The sequence below is a fragment of the Volvox carteri genome (assembly GCF_000143455.1).
Source record: "Volvox carteri f. nagariensis unplaced genomic scaffold VOLCAscaffold_93, whole genome shotgun sequence".
NCBI lineage: Eukaryota > Viridiplantae > Chlorophyta > Chlorophyceae > Chlamydomonadales > Volvocaceae > Volvox > Volvox carteri.
In genome coordinates this window covers 302,616-322,525 of record NW_003307636.1, presented here as the reverse complement: position 1 = coordinate 322,525, position 19,910 = coordinate 302,616, and the positions used below count along the sequence as shown (strand labels likewise).

Below are 19,910 nucleotides of genomic sequence, written 5' to 3'. Positions count from 1 at the left end.
ACGTTTCGTCTGTCATGGAGTTTGCCTTGGCCATGGAGTTTGCCGTTCACCTCATGCACTGAACGTGCTTATGTACCAAGTACTGCACTCACTGCGGGTGCGAAGTACTGCACGGAAATGACGTATCTTAACGGATTGTCTTGGACATTAAACTTGTCGAATCTCAAGCTTGTCACATACATGTACCTGTTTGCTTTTTGTGCTGGAAACGCATCATTGCTTGGTATGTGACCAAAAAGCCTCCTCGTCACATTTGTGCCTGCCTCGTTCGTACGCGCCCGTACATCCCCGTACATGACGCGGCTTGCCTTCATTCGAAGCAAAGATGGGGCCACGCGGATTTCCTTGATAGTGAGGCGTTTGTTCTTTGGGCGTTGCCGATTCGGGAAGATATCTGCTTCCGAACAGTACGGCACTTAGGATTGCACTGGACCACAAAATGCACCGCGCTGTGACACCAGCCAAGTAATGCGGCCGTGGTGACGCAACAGCTGAGGCGCTGATTACACGATGCTAATTTTCGAAATGAGGTTTGGCGAAGACGGCTTTTTTGGGGGCGAAGACGGTGTGATGATCTTATCCAACACGATTGCTCTTCTGTCCCACGTATGCATGACCAACATTACTACTAAGAGCTGATGGTTGGTAACCTGGTACGTGGCAAGGCTTTGAACCCGAATGTCTGTGTGCGTCTCCCCGGAATGCTCCCCCCCCGGCTTCCATTTGGGAGCCCGGCCCCACAATGGGAATCTCGGTGTATGCGGACCTGTGTTTTGCCCTTGAGCTTGTGCGGAGGCTTCATTAGCACTGTGGCCTATTCAGGCTTAGCTCGGAGTCCAATACCGTTCAGATCCTTAAGTTTTGTCCGTACACAATCCTAGGAGTTGGGCCCGGACTGTGTTTTGGCGGCTTCGGAGCCCGCAGTTCAGATAGCGACCCTCATTGGTTGGTTGGTATGACTTTAGGGCGCCGGATAGCGTCGTTCCAGGTTTTTAATCCTAGGATACCTGAGCGGCCAAAAGCCCTAAGCGAATTGCACAGGTGAACTAAATAGTCTTAGGGCTCAATAATAGGGGGTTGGCGGGTAATATAGTCCACGTTGTCTGTGGCAAAGGAGTGGTCTAGTGGAAAGACGTCGCCCGGGTCGCTCGCGGCCCTACTTACGGCACATCACGCACGTCTGTTACTAATGCCTTGCCTACCGCTCGTAAATGCTCTTTCCAATGTGCCTCTACTTAGGGGTTTGTGGGGGCCTGATGGAGCCAAGAGTTTCTCCAGTTCGGGCTTTCATAAAGCCGTTCACGCAGAGCAGAGGCTGTTGTTGTTGTTGTTGTTGTTGTTGTTGTTGTTGTCGTTGTTACAGAGTGGGGGGCTTCTGGGCCATTTGCACACATTTGGATTGCCATGTATGTCTAGGATTGAGCACACCATACAGCACAACAGGCTGTTGTGGCTGTGTCATCGGTGGGTAGGTGGGGGGGTGGGGGGGAGAGTAGCAGCGGCGGCGCGTGTGTGTGTGTGAGCCGCACATGCCCGGTTGCACAGTGTCAGGTGATGTGAAGAGAAAAAATCATGTGTGTCTGTGTGTCTGTATGTATGTCAGCGCTATTATTAAAATGGATGTAAGAGAGGCAACGTGTGCGAAGGTATGTACGAGGTGCGCAAGTGTATACCTGTGCGTGTGTGTCACACATCAAATTGACAGCTTGGTGGACAGCCGGGGGGCCACCAGTCACACGTGCTTCATCATCATCATGGGGTTTGGCGGCACTGGGATTGCGGTGGCGTTACTGCTCATGTGATTGCTTAGGTGCGAACGATCGGTGCGGTTTGGGGGACCATGTCGTAGTCATATGTGCTTCATTTTTCTAGTCCCTAAGTGCGGTGACGTCACGGTGACGTGCTCACCCTTTGCTTTGGCTGATGGTTAGGTTAAATTGGGAATAAGGTAGGAAGCGGTATGGCGGCTAAAGCTGCTGGGCCCGCGCTGCATACTTTGCTCCTTTTCTTTGGTGCGATATCTTAGTTGTTAAGGCGCTAGGGACATATGAGCCATTTTTGAAATATATCTGATAGCTGTTTTCATAAAGTGCCGGTATAAGATCGGTATTCAACATGCGAGATATAGCCACATGTCCGTATGATCTGTGTGTATCTATCATCTATCATCTAGGAAGAAGCGATGAATGGATTGCGAGCTTTTGTTGTCGCTGTTGTTGTTGTTGTTGTTATTACAGCGGGCTACCAAGTTTCTATACCGTGAGGCAGGGCGCATCGCCTGTTGTTGTAATAGATACAGGCCTGGAAAGGAAGGACAAGTGGTCCGAACCAGCACGCACAACACCTCAGCAAGCCCGGCCACGACTAAGACCGGACTAGCGCTGATGCCAACAGGAGGATTTTGCCCATATGGCTCCCCTATGAATGACACACTCACGCCTACAAGTACCCCGGCGTACTAGTGCTGCCTCGATGTGAAGAAATGCGGCCCAAAAATACACACGGGACCGCCTTTTCCTACCAAGCTGTATTTGAACAATTACCCATGACCTTCGCTATGAGCGGATCCATGCAAAGCAAATTGTCCCCTCTACTTCCCGTGGCTTCGGCTCCATCGGTAATTTGTCTTTTGTTTCCCGAGTGAAGACTTTGTGTGGAAACTGCTCATTTTGTACGGCAGTATGGCGGGCGGAAGTGCCTTGGGTCCGATGTGCGTGTGAGTGTGTGCGTGTGTGTTTTTTTGGGGGGGGAGTTGTGCTGTGAATGTGGGTGGGCGGGGCAGTTGTGTGTGTGTGTGGGGGGGGGGAAGTTGTGCTGTAGTTGTGGATGTGAATGCAGCCCGCTGAGCATGTCCAATGAGAACACTATGACGATTGTGACTTGGGGGGGAAATGGCTTGTGCTCTAGTTGTGCACGTAGGTGATGCGACACGATGTTGCAGGGGCATCGATGTCCCGTGTTGCGGTGCGCGGCAATCTGATGTGATGTAGAGTGGACACAGCTGGCGAGGTACGCGGTGTTCTAGGGCGGCGCAATCAGCTCTCGTGTGTGACCCAAGTGCCCACAGTTGACTGCCGCCCATAACATCAATCTCCAATATCGGTGCCCTGGCCTCGGCTTAATTCCAGTAGAAGCAGACCACTGGGGCTCTTTGCTTTGCTAACTGTAGCTTGGCTAATGAATGAGATAAAATTTTACCGATGTACTGCAGGTGGTTATGGTCTAACGGATTTGAGTTTCCTGCCGTGCAATAGAAAACTTATGGTGTACGGCATACTGCAATCGTGGAACATTTGCGTCGTGGTGGTGTGGTTATGCAATGTAATGACAGTCTGTGCGACGAATGTACGACACATGAGTACGATTGATGTGCACGACGCAAAGGGGGATAGGGTGGAATGGGGCGCCTCTGTAGTCCTTCTGGGTTTCTTACAGCTGGATTCCAAAGTACACCCTGAGGTAGTGCTTATGTGCGCCGTCTCAACATTAACGTTAACATTAACATTAACGTATTCCAGGAGACAGGCAATGCCCGCCCTCATCAGCAGCGAGTACCGCCATCGCAGGCTTGCGGTGCTTCATACTTAGGGTTTCATAACTAAATCAACAGCACATTAAGACACATTCCCAAGCTCTCTATCTATGCGACTTACACCTCCGTTACACCTGGTTCGGTGTCTTTGCTTTTCGCATCTGCCGGGTTTCTGAGGAGCTCTTGGCGCTGCTCCTTTATAGCTCCTTTAGCTCCGGCTTTTGGCATTTGTGCAGTTGACAAAGTGATGAATGCTAAGAGGCCCAGCCAGCAGGTAATTTATTTGCCTGGGCAGTTGAATTCTAGTTGCAAGGCGTCCGCAGCCATTGACTGACATGGGCTTTGCGTAGCTTCGCAGATCGAGCTCGACGGGGGTTGGGGGGGAAGAAAGTAACCTACATATATAGTCCTACTTTTGGATGCTCGATGTCATACTGAGGCTTATGAAACCTTTATGAGGCTTGGTGACAGGTTAAATATTTCCCAAGGCCGTAGTTGCCGACAGGGCGGAGCTGGCGTCCAAGAGTGGATAAACCTCCGGGATGACAAGTGCCGAAAAGTTTGGGTTATTCTTTCGTAGTTAACGTTTAGGCTAGTGGAGATCACTGTGCAGAAGATTCAATGCTCTCCAGCAGACATCGGCATGGATGGATGAAGCTTCAGCGAGCTCGTACGGCCCAAACGAACCCGGAGGCTCATGAACCGCTTTGACAGCGCCGTCGATAGGGAAAAGAAAAAAGAGAAAATGTAAACGAAACAAACAAAACAAACAACAGAAAAAGAAATTTTTACGCAAGAAGAAAACGGGTGTTTATGAGAAAGAACAGCGTCAATTTGACTCTGACACACAATTGCCTGTTACCGCCGAGAAAGTTAGGTAGTTAGGTGCTCATGCCGGGAGCGAAACATCTCAAAAATTGCCTTTGCAAGACCACGCTGATCATCCACTTGCATGATATCACGGATGTTCGCATTGACGGGCGCACCAGAGCTTCATCGGCAGCTCTTAGGCGCACCCTCGGATCGTACAAATGTTCCCAAGACCGTAAAAAAGCTCCCAAACCTCGCAGCCAGCAGTAAAACTGGTACATCGCACATACACATACGTTATCCAAAGGCAGTAAAGGCCTCATATGCGGCCCGTAGGGCCGTTTGACCGGCCTGTCGCGCCAATTGTGGGTTGCAGTAAAACAGGCGTCCTAAACGTTCCCAAGACCACAAAACTGCGGTTACCGACGTCTGCTCTCCAGGACATGAATGGCGGATTTACCAGAAACCGTCAGCAGGCACGGTTAGGACGGTTAATGCAGTTAACCGTCCGCTGGCATTTTGTCTTTCATTGCCTTCAAGCATATCGTTTTCCAGTTATCCTTGATCAGAGTTTATCTTTATGACTATATGTAGTGTACAGGAAAAGCAAGTCCAGAGGAATTACACATGTCCGTACAGGTCTAACCGTCGTGGGCCCTACGCTACAAGGCTGCGGAGACATTGCAGTATGTTCAATTCACAGGGTGATTATGACTTTTTGATTTCCTAAAGAGTTTCTCTTGTACAGTGGGTATAGAGACCCAAACTACAAATTTATCGCGATTCGTATGGCTGTTTGAGGCTCGTCCGAAGGCGCGGTCTAAGAAGTAGACTTTCTTATTCTGTGTGTTGTGGAGTATCTCATAACTCTGCTCCAGGCCCGGTGCTACTTGCCTGACACCGGGGAGCCATGGATTCATCTACATCTTACGGCGGGCAGGTTACATTTCAGCCGCAAGCAACGCAAGGATATGTGTAAGTGATGTCCTTATACTATGTGCTTGCGGGATGGCTGGGGTTCAACAATAGCCGACTAGGGCTGGCCGCCGGGACGCAACATCGGCGGCGGCAAGTGCTCGCCAGGTGCTGGATTTATCCTTGCCTGCTTCGGCATAGTAACTACATGCGTACTCGTAATGATTATTGGACGTGTATCGATGTGACCCGTCGCGTCTTTCATCGCGCGTACCATGCCTAGTCGCATCCCTTTCTCTGCACAGGCTATGTTGTCTCTGTGGGACAAGCATTCTTCCGAACCCGTCCAACATGTGTGTCAACTGCATCCGCTCGCAAGTGGACATCACGGAGGGGATACAGAAACAGGTACTACGTTGCCCTGTGCTCAACGTTTAGCACGCTCATCGCAGCATCATGCACCACGGCCGATGCTTCGGCGCTTGCCATGCGCCACACCCCTATCTTCCCCCCCGCCCGCCAGCTCCATCGCTTCTATCGGGCTCTCGCCGAAACTCCGGACAAACCTTGTTGCCAGTCCTCACCATATTTTGATAATATGGCCGACCTCGGGCAAGGGGGTCAAAATGCCGGCTTCTCGCAGTTCTTCCCCTCACATCACCATTAGGTACTCAACCTGCTCCCCAGAAAGCTATTTCATATTTTACAGAACTTGCACCCTGTTGGACCTTTGCTAAACAAACGTTTGCGAACCCCTGTTGGCGGACACAGAACCGGCCTGCTCCGAAACCGTTGAAAGAGGGTTGGTCCAGCCCTGGCAGGCGCCTGCCCATGCAGACAAGCATGAGCGGGCTGGCGGCCTTCCCTCCTAAAATCCATTTCCCTAAACTCCCGAGTCGTCTGTAATGTTGACAATCTCACGCTCATTTTGCAACCTCTGCGCACACAGGTTACAGTGCTCTGGTGCAAGGAATGTGGTCGATATCTGCAACCTCCGAAGCATTGGGTCTCGGCTGAGCTGGAGAGCAAGGAGCTTCTAACGTTCTGCATTAAAAAGATTAAAGGACTACAAAAGGTTTGTTGTCGTTTTTAAATTCCGCTTATTTATACTCCACTTTACTTAGCTGGATAGTCGCCTTTTACCCACTCGCTGTTGTCTGTCTCTTTCTCCGGCGATGCGCTCTCTGATTCCCCGCAACGGCACCTGCTGTCCTGGTTGCCGGCCCCGCCCCCGCAGGTCAAACTTGTGGACGCGGGGTTCGTCTGGACGGAGCCGCACAGCAAGAGATTAAAAGTCAAATTGACAATTCAGGTGCTTGCGCGCGGTTGCAAAAGCTGGATTTTACCTGGAGTTTGGTCTGGGTTTTGGTCATCTAACTTTTATTCACGACGTTGTTGTCACTTGCGCATGTGCGCGAGTGAGGGCGAAAGATGCGCTCTTGCGGTTGCGACTTCCAGTTGAGGAGACACCTCCTTGCCAAAACTGTTGGCGTGAATATTCACACGCACACTCACAGACAGACACACGCACACAAACAGACAGACACATACACGCACGCACATGTTGTTCAAATCATAACAACACAGACCCACGTGTGTTTGTACTACTGTTCCGTTACTGCCCCCCCCCCCCAGGCGGAGGTGTTCAACGGCGCTATCCTACAGCAAACCTTCGTGGTGGACTATGTGGTGGAGAACAACATGTGTCCGGACTGCAATCGACAGAACGCGAACCCCAATAGCTGGGTGGCGTGCGTCCAGGTGGGGCCTGGGAGTGCAGTGGTGGTGGTGATGATGATGATGATGATGATGATGATGATGGTGGTGATGATGGTGGTGATGATGGTGGTGGTGATGATAATGATCCTTGCATATGATTTCCCCCTTACCCTGCGATACCCATGCACAGCTCCGTCAACACGTCTTCCACAAGCGCACCTTTCTGTTCTTGGAGCAGCTCATCCTCAAACACGACGCTGCGGCGAACTGTGTCAAGGTGAGTTCCGGTCGGATCCATTGAGTCGAGCTGGATCTGGATCCTGTAGAAAAAGAGCTGGATCTGAATTTCGAGGGCTTTGTATTATTGCAGTTGATGCGTTTGATGCGACGTGATGTTGTGAGGCGGTGTGGGCTGATGGTGGAGCTGATGAGAAGACGTGCCAAGGGATGGCTATATCGATTAGTCTTTCCGATTGCCCAATCCAATCCGGGCCTGTGGAAAACACAACAAGCTGATGGCACCGATGGCAATCCTACATTTATGTGCAGCTACCACCTGCACACTTTACAACTGGGAGAAGGATTATGCCTTTTCGTACATGAAACACATCTTCCGTTCGTGTCTGGTGGAAGCTTCTTCTGCATTTGTCGCTCTGAAAAGGTCCTCTTCCTTGCGTCTCCCTTAAAACCTAAAACCCTAGAACCGAAAAACCCTGTCTGATACATGTGTTGATATGAGAAGATGGGTTTATGACCACGTAATCGTCTGATGCTGGTTGTGGTGTCGGTTCCTGGAGGCGCGTATCACTCGGGCCCCCGGAGGTGGTGGTGGGGGAAATTGGCTGCGACAGAGGGGGGAAGGCGTGTTGGAACTTTCTGTACTGTGTGCACCGATTGGCCGAGTGCCCGGGTGGTGGGCCGTCGGGTTTAAAGCGTAAAACGGCAGTGGTGTGCGGTTTGGAGGCGGATTTATGGAGCTGTGCCAGGGGATGTGCCTAAATCGATTAGTCTTTCCGATCGCCCAGGCGCTGTCGTCATACACGGCTCTGGGCATGTGTGGAAATCAACCCTTACAAAGCTGATGGCATCTCCTTCCATGCGCCCGATGGTTCGCTGCACCCTACGGCCCCCCCGCCGCCGCCGCTGTCGTTTTTTTTATGGTCTTGATCCCAAGGGACCCATTGACGTTCCCCCCTCTTGCCTCTTGGGGATACCCCGAGCTCGGTAGGGGGGGTTGGGGTTTTAGGGGTGTTCTCGTCCCGCATGGTTTCGGAGAGGTACTTCTCCGCGAAAACTTACAATGCAGTTATCTGTTAGCTGTTTTCCTGTTGGCGTCGTGATGGTGATGTGATGGTGATGGTGGTGTTTATACTGCTGTTGATGTTTATGTTGCTGTTGTGGTGGTGGTGGCGGTGGTGGTTGATGATCGGGGGGGGGCCGAGCTGGTTCAGGAAAGGGTTCGTTTGGAGGGGCGGAGCTGTGCCAAGGGATGGCTATATCGATTAGTCTTTCCGATCGCCCAATCCATTGCATGTAAATGAATGGGTCCGGGCCTGTGGAAAACACAACAAGCTGATGGCACCGACGTTCCACTCCTTCACCCTTTTTGGGGTGGGCAGGCAGACAGCGCGCGCCGCAGCGCTTGGTGGGTTTACAGTGGCACGAAAAGAGAGGAGCGGAATAGCGTCGTTCTTTGGGCCGTCTAATGACACAAGAGGGGAGGAGAGGAAGGAGGAAAGCTGTTGTATTTATTAACATGGTCCTGTTGAGCTATTTTTTTGATACTTCTGCGCACCACGCATCCGTCTCACCGCTATCAATTATCTATCTGATCGCGCCCCGTAATAATCCTCGATACCCTATGCGGGCAGTAGGATTTGCGGTATTTGTGATGACTTGCGATGTTCTCTCTTGTGATGGAACGCACCTATAAAATGTCTCCTTTCTCCCTGGCGCCTGACCGCCTGACTGCAAGATAAATTATTCTGCTCGTCTGCCCCTTCTCTGCGTTATCGCTCGCCGACCTGTCGTCCACTTCCCCTCTGGTTACTATCAAAAAAGTGCCATTGCTTTGTCGCCGCAGATCAAGGACATCCACGAGGGCATCGACTTTTTCTACTCACAACGCGGACATGCGCTGAAGTTCATCGACTTTCTTCAAAGCGTCGTCCCCATTCGTTTCCGAGCCGACAAACAGCTGGTGTCGCACGACACACATAACAACACGTACAACTACAAGTTCACGTTTTCAGTGGAGATTGTACCGCTGTGCAAGGTGCGCTTGGAGGTTTTGGGTTTCATTGAGGTAGGGCGCCGTTTGGTGGCCGTGTTGGCTGCATGAGGTAGTGTCAGGGTTTGTATGCCCCCGCGTTTGTAAAACGCGTACATAGATTAAATGTACGTTACATCATATGTTCTTCAGAAGTCTGATGAACGCAGAATTCCAATTCCGTTTTGCTGCAATTCCGATTGCGTCATTTTATCGCATTATTCTACGATTTTCCATTTTCCAATTTCCATTTTCAATCCCATTTTCCCTCTCTTCTCCTTTTTCTTCTTCTCGTCGGGCTTTCCGCGACGCCGAACGATAACAACACACAACAGGATGATTTGGCGTGTCTCCCGGCTAAAATGGCGGCCTCGTGCGGGAACCTAGGGCCCCTGGTGCTGGTCAGCCGCATCACCAACCAGATCACTATCACCGACCCCCTCACGCTGCGGAACTACTCCATGGACGTGAGTGTAGTAGACAGCTTGGGTAGTTGCCGTACGTGTACGGCAATGTTTTTGTGTGGTGTATTGTAGTGACGGGGACGGGGGAAAAGGTGTGATGGGGTGGGGTGTGGAATGCGTGTCGGAAGCGTCTCGACGTGTTTGCCCCCCCCGCTGGGTTGTTCGGCCTCCTTCTCGCGGCCCTCATCCCCATTCTCGACCCTTCTTTGGGCGTTTCGGCACTCGGCCCCTTGCTGCTTGTTGCATCATCACCACCATCGCCACCATCGCCAGCATCACCATCATCCCCAGCATCATCACCATCACCATCGCCAGCATCATCATCATCATCATATGCTCTCTCCCCCCCGCCCGCACGCCCCCGCCTTCCTGACCAGGCGCCTGTGTATTACCGGCATCCCTTTACGGCACTGGCGTCGCAGCGGGCCTTGGTGCCGTACATTGTGCTGGACATTGAGCCGCTCCCGGTTCCCCAAGGCAACAGCAACTCCAGGTACCTGCTGTCCGAGGCTCAGGTGGCAAGGATGAGTGACTTTGGCCGCAACGACACCGTCTTCCACACGCGGACACATCTGGGCAATATCTTGCACCCCGGTGGGTGGTGAGGGCGGAGGATAGGTTGGTGGTAAGGGGGAGGAAGAAGTGAATCCCCTGAGGGAGGGCTATTGTCGGGTTTTTCGTTTTCCTTGTATTTTTTGGTGTTTAGGTCTTTTAGTTTCTTTGTTTAGCAAGGAAACCCCTCAGTTGGTCTTCAACTCGGCTGCCTTTTGCTGCCCTCGGCATTCATCTTGTGCTCGTCCATCCTCAGGAGACACCGTACTTGGGTACGACATGACGGCATCGCAGCTCGTGGGCCTGGACTACGAGGCTTACGTTAACAAGGGCGGGAGAGTACCGGACGTCGTACTGGTGAGCGTCTCCAAAACTTGTAGTGCACTTTCAAAAAATAAGTAATTACATTACATTTCGTTACATTCTTACATCTAATGCCATATATCTATTTATGATGACGGTATCAACACCGAGGCGCCATCATTTCAAAAGTACTGTTGCGGTGTTGGTATGGCCCTGGGGGTGGGGATGACTGAAAATGCTGTGTGGTGTGTGGGTCATGTTTTGGGGTTAGGTGGTAATCGGCTTGCAGTAGAGCAGACTCCCGAACCACGGGTCAGTTAGCTAAGGGCAATATTGGAAAGGCGGCTTACATCTCTCCTCCCCAGCCAGACCCAACCTGGTCGGTGGATCGATCCCGGGTGGAACCAATTCTGCTCCTGCAGGTTCGCAAGAGTTATGAGGAGAAGAGGCGCAAGCGGCATGCCAAGGGTGGGGCTGCTGCTGCCCGGCCCTGGAAGCTCAAGACGCTGGAGATGGAGGTGGACGAGGCGGCTGGCGGACCGCGGGGCCGTAACGAGGCGGCGGCGGTGAGAGAGAGAGAGAGAGGGGGGGAGAGAGCGCTGCTACTGCGGCTTGTTGCTTATGTTGATGATGCTTCCCTTTAGTTCACTCAAGCGTCGGTGTGCTGATCAACGACATTGCGAAACGCCACCTCTCTCTCCCTTTCTCTGCCCCCCTACCCCATTCGGTTCAAACCCTCGCCAGCCGCCAATTTCTCATTTCACTTCACCCCGCCACCGGGTGCCCCCCTCCCCCCTTACCCGCCATATCCTCGGTCCAGGATGCGGACCGGGAGCGCTTCCTTGTCGAGTTGGAGGAAGATCCGGACATGCGCGCCCGTATCAACATCTACAAGGACGCCGAGCGATTGGCACTGCTGCAGCAGCAGCAGCCAGTGGTCGGGCAGCACCGGCAACAGCCGGCGAGAGCGGCGCCCGCCGGTCTCTTGGAGGGCGAGTCCGATGAGGAGGATGACGACGACTTGCCGCTGGTAAGGGGGGTGCAGGCGGGGGGGGAAGGGAGAAAGGAGGCTTTGGCGGTTTCCGCTGTTGTTGCGGTGGAACGTGCACTTGGTTGGTTGTGTATTTTTGTTATTACGCTTGTTACAAGTTGGATAAAAGCTGTGTTATCGTTGTAAACGTGGCGCTCTGTTTGTCTCTGTGTGTGTATGTTTTTCTGTGGACATGTGCGTGTTTTCGGAGCCGGGGGCCCTGTCCCTGTTCATTAATATTATTCTCATGTTTTATTGATACGACGGGGATGAGGACGGTCGTTGCAGCAACTCTCTTTTTGCTCTTTCGTCCCTGTGCGGTGATGTTGTGCCGAAGGACCTCATTTGATTTCTTTTATACAATCCCTATCTTCGGGAAGGCAGCATGTTGCGAAATTTCAATCTAACGAACAACCGCAAACTGCCTGAAATCCCGACTGCAGATTCCGTTGGAGGAGTTATTGGACGACCTGGAGGCGCTGAACATTGAGCGTGACGCCGGTGACGACGGCGGCGGTGCAGGAGGTGGTGGCGACGGCAGCGGCGATATGGATACCGATTGAGGGGTGTTCGCCTGTGTGGCTGCACCATGTGTGACTGTCTGTCTGTGTTGTGTGTGGGGAGAAGAGTTGTTAGCGGATGGGGTCAAATGCCGGTATGTTGCTGCAGACAGACAGGAACTGCAACTTGTGGTAATGGTGTGTGGGGGGTAATGGTGGTGGTGATGGGGGGCGAAGGGCGGAGAGGGGGTTCTGTGCGAACGACGTCACTTGCACTTGTTGGAGGTCACGGAGGTCACGCAATACCGAAACTTCCCCTTGGGCGCCTTGGGAAGTTGGTTGATGAGTTGGTTGGTGAGGCTCTCTGCGCGAGCATGCGGCCGGTTGCCGCGGTACTGCCGGGTATAATGTGGTAAGTGGTGAAGTGTGTAGGACGCAAGGAGGTGGGTACGGTGGGGTTGTACGACGAATGACGATCGCCACGTAGTTTTGGATACATAGCCAGCCGGTGTCTTGGGTATACTTCCTCGGGGAGAGAGGTCCCATCGCCATTAGTGCTATCATAGCTTTCATGAGCAGCTTCCTCCTGGGTTTTACGTGTGTTCGTTTGTTTGTTGTTTGTCAGGATGTGGGAGCTGACGTGGCTAGAGGTATCGTTTACTTCCTGTTGGCGAGTCATTAGAGATGTTTTTGTTGTGGGAATCTTGTCTTGTGTTATTATGAAGGAATGAGGTATATCGAGTGACTTTGCAGACGGATGTTTTTATTTTACTTCAGATGTGATGGCTCTCGTGGAATCGCAGACATGATAACGCTCATCTCGTTTTTTTTGTTTTGAGTGTGCGCTGTTTGAGTGGTGGTGTGCCTTGTTGGTTAAAAAGCTGGAAACGAACGCGAACTTTCTGCTTTGGGCATATATACGTGGGATTGGGTCGGGCTGTGGGAATGTCTTGCTGTTGGTACGGTAGCGAGGGGGGGGGTGCATGTGGGGGCAGAGAATACAGGAAGCAGAACTGCAGCAGGATGGCTTTTGGACTTGGATTAGGATGACATTAGCACAGCAGCACGTGCTTACTTGGTTGAGCGATAAAGTAGACCTGCAAGGAAATTTTGCTTTAGTCTTGTTTTCTTAATGTAGACCCTGAGACTTAAACCATCATTTTTGGGGCGGACTGAGGTAGGTGTAGTGTTGAGTTTGCTGATGAGCTTTCCACGCCGTCGTTGCGAATGCGCGTAATAATGACCCGTGGGTCATGACAATTTGTTTTCCTAATTATTCATGGCATCTAATATGAAGCGGTATGTGGTGATGGTCAGCTTTGCAGGTGCATTATACACTTAACATCATATATGCAAATCCAGCAAAAAATGTGTTATTTGCTGCAGCCGAAGCGTGCGAACGGAACGAAAGGATGTTGCAGTACGGAGAAGGGCCCCACCTGGGCCGCACGCACGCAACAATAAATAAAGCAGCTCCAGCAAACGCGATGGGGCGGGAACAGGTAAAGAGTACATAGCTCTCTCCTGCTCTATGTGCAAAACCGTCCCAAGGTTAGTTATGGAGCAATGGGAGCCCACGGGCCATTGTGGGGAAACCCTGTTCTTCCAGAAAAAAGGGTGAATGTCCAGTTAGATAACATCCGCCCAGGACTAGAATTTCGACATCAGGCCCTCCTGGGCTGTAAAGCATTGCATACGTTGGGAGATGTTCTTTGCGCGCGCGAGGCCTTGGATGGAGTTATGAAGGCAACGGACCAAGCAGGCCTAGCAATACGCAAGGCTTGGCATCAAATAGTGGATCAATACCTCCAACCGCAAACCCCACTAGCTAAATCCCTGTGCACCTATCGTAAATGGCAGGAATGTATGGATGCTATTGGCGCTCTTCTAGATGATATTCCAGCGAATTGGAGACAGGCGGCTAGTCTTTTGTTGCCGCTGAGTGTAGAATGTAGGGAAGCAATGGTGCCCCCTATTGAGTCGGTTACCCAAACCCTAGTGTCGAGGCTTGGTTGGAGATGGGGTGTAGGGCACTCCAATCCGATTCCAACACTTTATCCGTTAAAATAGCGACTAATATGCAACTTTCACACTTTTTCGATGGCTCGCCGTGTGGCCCATACCCTTNTCATCAAAGAGGCGACGGGTTCTTCTGAGATATTGGATGAAGCTATTCTTCTTTTGCAACGGACATTCCATCGTTTATGGTTTCATTTACGGTGGGAAAATGAACAAAAAGAGGTTTGGTGGCGTCTCGCGGTTGATGGGGTGCCTATGTTAGGAAATTCCCATCTTAGGATGTCGCGCCCAACGATTTGTGGTTGTGGAGGTTATCCAATAGGTTCAGTGGGAGGTGTATCCCCTCGCTATCATCATTTCTGGGCTTGTCCGGTGGCACAGGCAGTAGCAGATCAACTTACTCTTTCAATAGGAATGCCAGTCTCAAGGAAGCAACTTTGGCTTATCCAAGCCCCACAATCAGTGCAACAATGTGTTTGGGATGTTGTGGCTCTTGCTGCGGTGTCAGCCATGGAGCATGGGAGACGTTATATGGCTGCAAACATCAAAACCAACCCGGCACTGTTACCTGGCCCTTCCCTTACGGAAGAAGCAATTTGTCGAGTTATTGTTGACTTTTGGGGCCGCATTCAGGGTTTCGCAGCTTTGGGAATTCCACGGAAAGGTTGGGATTCCGTTGGCGTACATCACCCCTTCTTGAGAATTATATCTGGCAAATTGATGTGCTCGCGAGAGCGGTTACCGATGAGAGGTTAATTATCTGAGGTGATAATCTTTTGGTATATTAGTCTCTACTGCAGTGCACGGCCAGATGGCCCGATGGCTCTACTCTTCGAGAGTCTGGAGCCCACTGTAACAACCACACACACACACACACACGGGCGCAGGGCCATACATCAAGACGCCGTTGCAGGAATCGCTGCAAAGGGGGGAGAAAGCGTAAATTGGCCTACCTGTACTTGCAGCTTCACTACACATAAGAGATTTTACCGAGCTTGGGCCGGGCATGGGAATATTAATGCGTGATTTAATGCGAGTAGTTAAATTAGTACCGGAATTCACCCAAACAGCTCACTTTAGTGATTTATCCCCGACAGAATATAAGAATGTAAAAAGAACATTTTGATAGTTTCATCTATTAGTCGATTGATGTGACATTTGAGCGTTTCGTTTGCAGTTACGCGGTACGTAATCGAATGAGGCTTTCAGACCTTCCTATTCGGTCCATAAAGAATAAGAAAAGGTGGAAATCGTGGACGGGCAAGGTCTCAACGGAATCGGCTAGAACCATGCAATGAAATAGAACGCAGGAGAGCGACATTTTTTTCCTCTCATTTTCTGTTGTGGGGAAAAGAAAGTAGGGGAAAGGGCCCAACGGACAGCATTTCGACTGGTACATCAGTACTGGATAGGCCGTACTTTATTCGATAGGCTATGAGGGCACAATATAGCCGCGGAATAAAAATAAATTATTCTTTTCGATAATATATGAAATGAAGTGCTGAAACCTTTTAAGGAAGCAATTGTAACACGACCATGCCAGGTTAGGGCTCTCTCACCGAATTTCGTTGACTCAGCGTTAATGTGTCTCCTCAAAGTATTCCATATTATGGCCCGTGGACCAGATCATGGACTATTGCTACTTGGTGCGGCTTCGGTATAAGGCTTACTCCTAAGCCAGCTTTGAGATCTTACATGTATTTTGCCTTTTAAATTTATGCAGGTTGTATATTTTTGCTTTGGCCAGTAGCTTTTGCACAGCAGGTGATGGCTCGCAGCAACTTGGATTCATGAGCAGTTTTTCCATGTACGGCACCTGCTTGAGGGCTTGAAAAACAGTCACAGCACTGGTTGCACAAGCAAGCAAGGGATTTAGTTACAGCCTAGTTTATCAATGCGGCCGCACCGTCGTCCCCACCTTCCAGGCCATCCAGGCCTCGAAGTGTAACCCCCCGAGCCGCCTTTGCCCCGGAACCAAATCCCGGCTCTTAACAACCACTCCGTTCCTCCCGCGCTGCGAAATTTATCCTCAGGGTTTTGCGGCGCTGCGGAGTCTCGGTGTCCCGGCACCTCCCTCCCCGCCGCCCACACCCCAGACTTCCGCGCAGCAGCCGCCACCCACGTACCTGGGTAAGCTCGCTTGCGTTGCTACTCCGTGTGTGTGTGTGCGTTTGTGTGTGTGTGTGTGTGTTTGTGTGTGTGTGTGTGTTTGTGTGTGTGTGTGTTTGTGTGTTTGTGTTTGTGTGTTTGTGTTTGTGTGTGTGTGTATGTGTTAAGTACGGCGCATTCATATGCATCCAATTTATGTCCATGTTTCCGAACCTACCCCTCCGTCACGGCCCTGCGCAATCCGTGCATCGGATACCCCCCCCCCCCGCCACCACTTTAATGTATCCACCACCACCGGGGGTTGTCTGAGCGAGGGGTTGTTTCCCTCCTCCCTTCGTTTGCCAGCCTCCCCATCTCTCTCTGTCTCTCTCTTTCTCTCCCCTTTCAACAAATCTCAGGGTTTTTGTATGAGCCCTGATGCCCTCATGTAAAGCGACCAGCATCCGGATACCGGGCACATCAAGGAGCCCCTCCCACTCCAAAAAGACACCCGCTCCGGAACCCCTTCGACTATTCACCCCGCTCATCGCACGCATGCGTACACGCGCACATGCATGCAATGCGTGTTTGTAAAGGGGGGGAAAGAACGAGAGAGATATAATGACACGTACATGCACAGCAAAATCTACACCCACCTTTGAAACCCTCAAACCCTCGAACAGGCAGTGGTGGTGGTGGTGGTGGTGGTCTTAATGGAGATGAGAAGGTGGCGCTAGGGGTTGGCATCACCTTTGGGGTACTGCTGGTGGTGCTGGTGGTGGTGCTGGTGGTGGTCTCCTGGCGCCATTACTCGGCTCTGGCGGCGCAGGTGAGTGTACGGAGTCGATGTACGGAGTCCCCAAAGGGCCCTTTACCGAAGGTCCTTCATGGATCCGAAGTCCCTAAAGGTTTCACGGGAACTGGTAAATCAGGGTTTAATTATCTCTTTAAGGGTTAGGGCTTTAACTTAACCTATCGGATTACGTTTACATCGTTTACGTGGCCTTCTGGTGTACATCTGATGTACATCTGATGTACATGTGGACTTGCACACTGGCAGATTGTAGTAGCTGGTACACAGTACGGCTCTACAAATACGCGCTAAGCGCTAACACCAGCATCTCGAGAGGCCTTTTCAGCGGCCAGCTACTGCACAGATGAGTGAACCGTTTTCATTTCTTTGTCATAATATCTGCCCTGGAGCTGCGCCCCCCCGGGACCTGCTGCCCACTGAAACGCCCCTCCCAATAACCGCGTGTGCAGGAGCAGCAGCAGCAGCAGCAGCAACAACAACAACAACAACAACAACGACAGAAAGGGAGCACGGAGGCCAGGGAACAGGAGCCCAGCCCCAGCCCCCCTGCGCCGGCAGCTGCCAGCAAACCGGCGACGTCCTTGTCACGAAAGCAAATGCCTGGAAAGAGGCTGGGCAGTGAGGCCGTGCCGGAAGGGATTGTTCTGGATGTGGGCGAATTACATGCTACTGCTACTGCTACTGCTACTGCAGAGAGCGGTGGTGGTGGTGATGGTGGTGAGCCTAAATGTGCGACTAGTGCTGGTGGTGCTGAACCTGGTGCTGGTGGCAGTAGTAGTACTTGAGGTGGCGTTGGTGCTACAGCAGCTGCTACAACTGCTGCAGCTTGCGGTGGCGGTCTCGTCCTCTGAGGTCCACGTCCAGTGAGGGATCTTTCATTTAGTTACCATTATTGAGGACGCGAATTTCGGGGAGGGTGCGGAAAAGACCACGAATGGTGACGGGGACGGGGAGGGGGAGGGGGTATTCCTGGTGGGGGAGGCACTTGCCAGTGGAGTAAGAAGTGGGGATGGGGCCGATGGCCCTCGGGCGGGGGCCGTCTGCTGACGTCGCCGTTAAGAACTATGCACAGCCACCCTTAAAAGCTTGGTAAAACCCAAGTCAAGCCACGAGCGCCGCCATTAGTAAGATGTCGAATGATTAGAGGGTACAAATAGCGCACGACATCGCTACAATAGCTGTGTGTGAGTATGTTTGTGTATGTGTGTGTATGTGAAGGTTACAAGTATCTGACCGGGCCTGACTCTGGCCACAGAGGGGCTGCTGCCCAGCCCCAACGGAAAAACCACCTAAGCTCTCTCCGCGGACGGATGGGCGCGAGGGGCCTCTGTCCCCTGCTAAGCAGTATGGAGAGCCGCAGGTCCGCTAGTTCCGCTCTCCTCCCCCCGGGCTGGGAGGGAGACGTCAAGGTGTCAAGTTTGTGCTGTCAAGGGTTCTCTACCTTATCTTGCTTTGACTGTACATGATGTGTGGGACAGGGGGGCATATCTTCACCCGTGGCCGCTACCCGGCGAAACCCTGCCTTCCCCGGTATTTGGCTGCATAGATGCTTTGTTGTTGGTTGTAAACAATTGTTTGTAAACAATTGTTTGTAAACAATTGAGGCGGCCTACAGTAATCAGCGGGAGCGCCTCAGCAAGTAAAGCACGTAGGAGTACAAAGAAGGCCGGGGGCATGAAACCGGTGGATGTGCACGGGCATGCACGCAGGAGCATCTGCTTATTCGGGTAGAGATGTTGCATCCTCATCATCTCTATTGACGGTGAGTTCACACGAATGTCGAATGTGCACATACATACATACATGCATACGCATGCGCATGTGAGGTGCGGGCTTCAGCCGGCCCCCTTGCTGAACCTTGGGGAAGGCAAGCAACGGTAAAATTGGCAATCATTGCAACGACTGCTCAATGAGTAAGTCATTCGTCGCACTCGCATTTGCACATTGCGATCCGCCAAAAAACACCGGGCCCGGACACGGAGGCAATAAATATATAACACCTGGCAAGCGGCTGGCTTTCAAGCTATCGGGGGTTCCCGCAGACATGAGGATTCACGTGACGGGCTAAAGCAGGACCTTACTCATGCGACCGAGCGGGAGGCAAGAGCGCCAGCAGTACCATCCCCCAATGCCGTGTTCGTGCCCGCTTACCAAGGGTGTAACCCGCCCGCCGTGCTATGCAAGAAATTGTTAAAGGTTTCGTGTAGTAGATTTCTACTAGCTAAATATGAGACAAGAAACTCCCCTCATCGCAACTTGGCCTGGAGCCTGGAGCTAAAGACCTCAGATAAAGCTCTGACCTTTCACCCTTCTCCAGGGGGGCCCCGCCCCCCAGCCGTTCCTCTGCTCCTTCCCTTCTGTTGCCAGTCCTCCCCCCCCTGGAGCGGTGGTCTGGCCGCACCCTGGTGGATCTCGGTAGCAACACGGCAGAGCTGGCCTTGTCGTACCTTGTAAGCTCGTCCAGTCGCCACCGCGTCAGAGGTGCACCCGCACCACAGAGACAACGGAAACGTCACAGGTGTCATAAGAGGTATAAGAGGTATACATACACAACACCCAGCGGCACAATGGGGCCCCCTGTAGTCCAACGGCATCCCGCCCGAAGTGAAGGGCCGAGTGGTGGAGCTTGGGACAGATTCCGCACTACTGGACAAGCAAGACCCCATGATGATGATGGTCGGCACCACCACCACATGACATTCGCCGCCGCAATCGCGTAGAATAAAAGAGAACTTGGCTCCTCAACCAGTCGTTTGGCCCACCCCGTGCCCGGTCCCGGCGGCTCCCACCCAAAGGAAAGCACCATCCGCTAACCCTGCCTGCCTGGATGATCCTTCCCCAACATGTACCCTTCGGCTCAATGCGCTAATCTGTAAGTGCCGCATGCGGCAGCAC

General features: G+C 52.1%; 2 protein-coding genes across 2 annotated transcripts; both read left to right on the top strand.

Moving 5' to 3' along the window:
• Positions 1-5,563: 5,563 nt before the first annotated feature.
• Positions 5,564-11,741, top strand: VOLCADRAFT_69446 (uncharacterized protein; the record flags this gene model as incomplete). The annotated part of the gene is made up of 11 exons (XM_002958396.1): positions 5,564-5,665; positions 6,207-6,332; positions 6,495-6,569; positions 6,893-7,018; positions 7,167-7,253; positions 9,060-9,251; positions 9,581-9,712; positions 10,087-10,303; positions 10,518-10,618; positions 10,987-11,178; positions 11,385-11,741. Coding segments are annotated over 11 exons (1,707 nt in total), but the record flags the coding sequence as incomplete, so codon positions are not given.
• Positions 11,742-15,741: 4,000 nt separating this feature from the next.
• On the top strand, positions 15,742-19,712 carry VOLCADRAFT_99700 (uncharacterized protein; the record flags this gene model as incomplete). The annotated part of the gene is made up of 7 exons (XM_002958395.1): positions 15,742-15,759; positions 16,210-16,243; positions 16,885-17,030; positions 17,465-17,633; positions 18,725-18,777; positions 19,400-19,465; positions 19,599-19,712. 7 exons carry the CDS (start codon positions 15,742-15,744, stop codon positions 19,710-19,712), a joined length of 600 nt encoding a protein of 199 aa, XP_002958441.1.
• Positions 19,713-19,910: the final 198 nt, after the last annotated feature.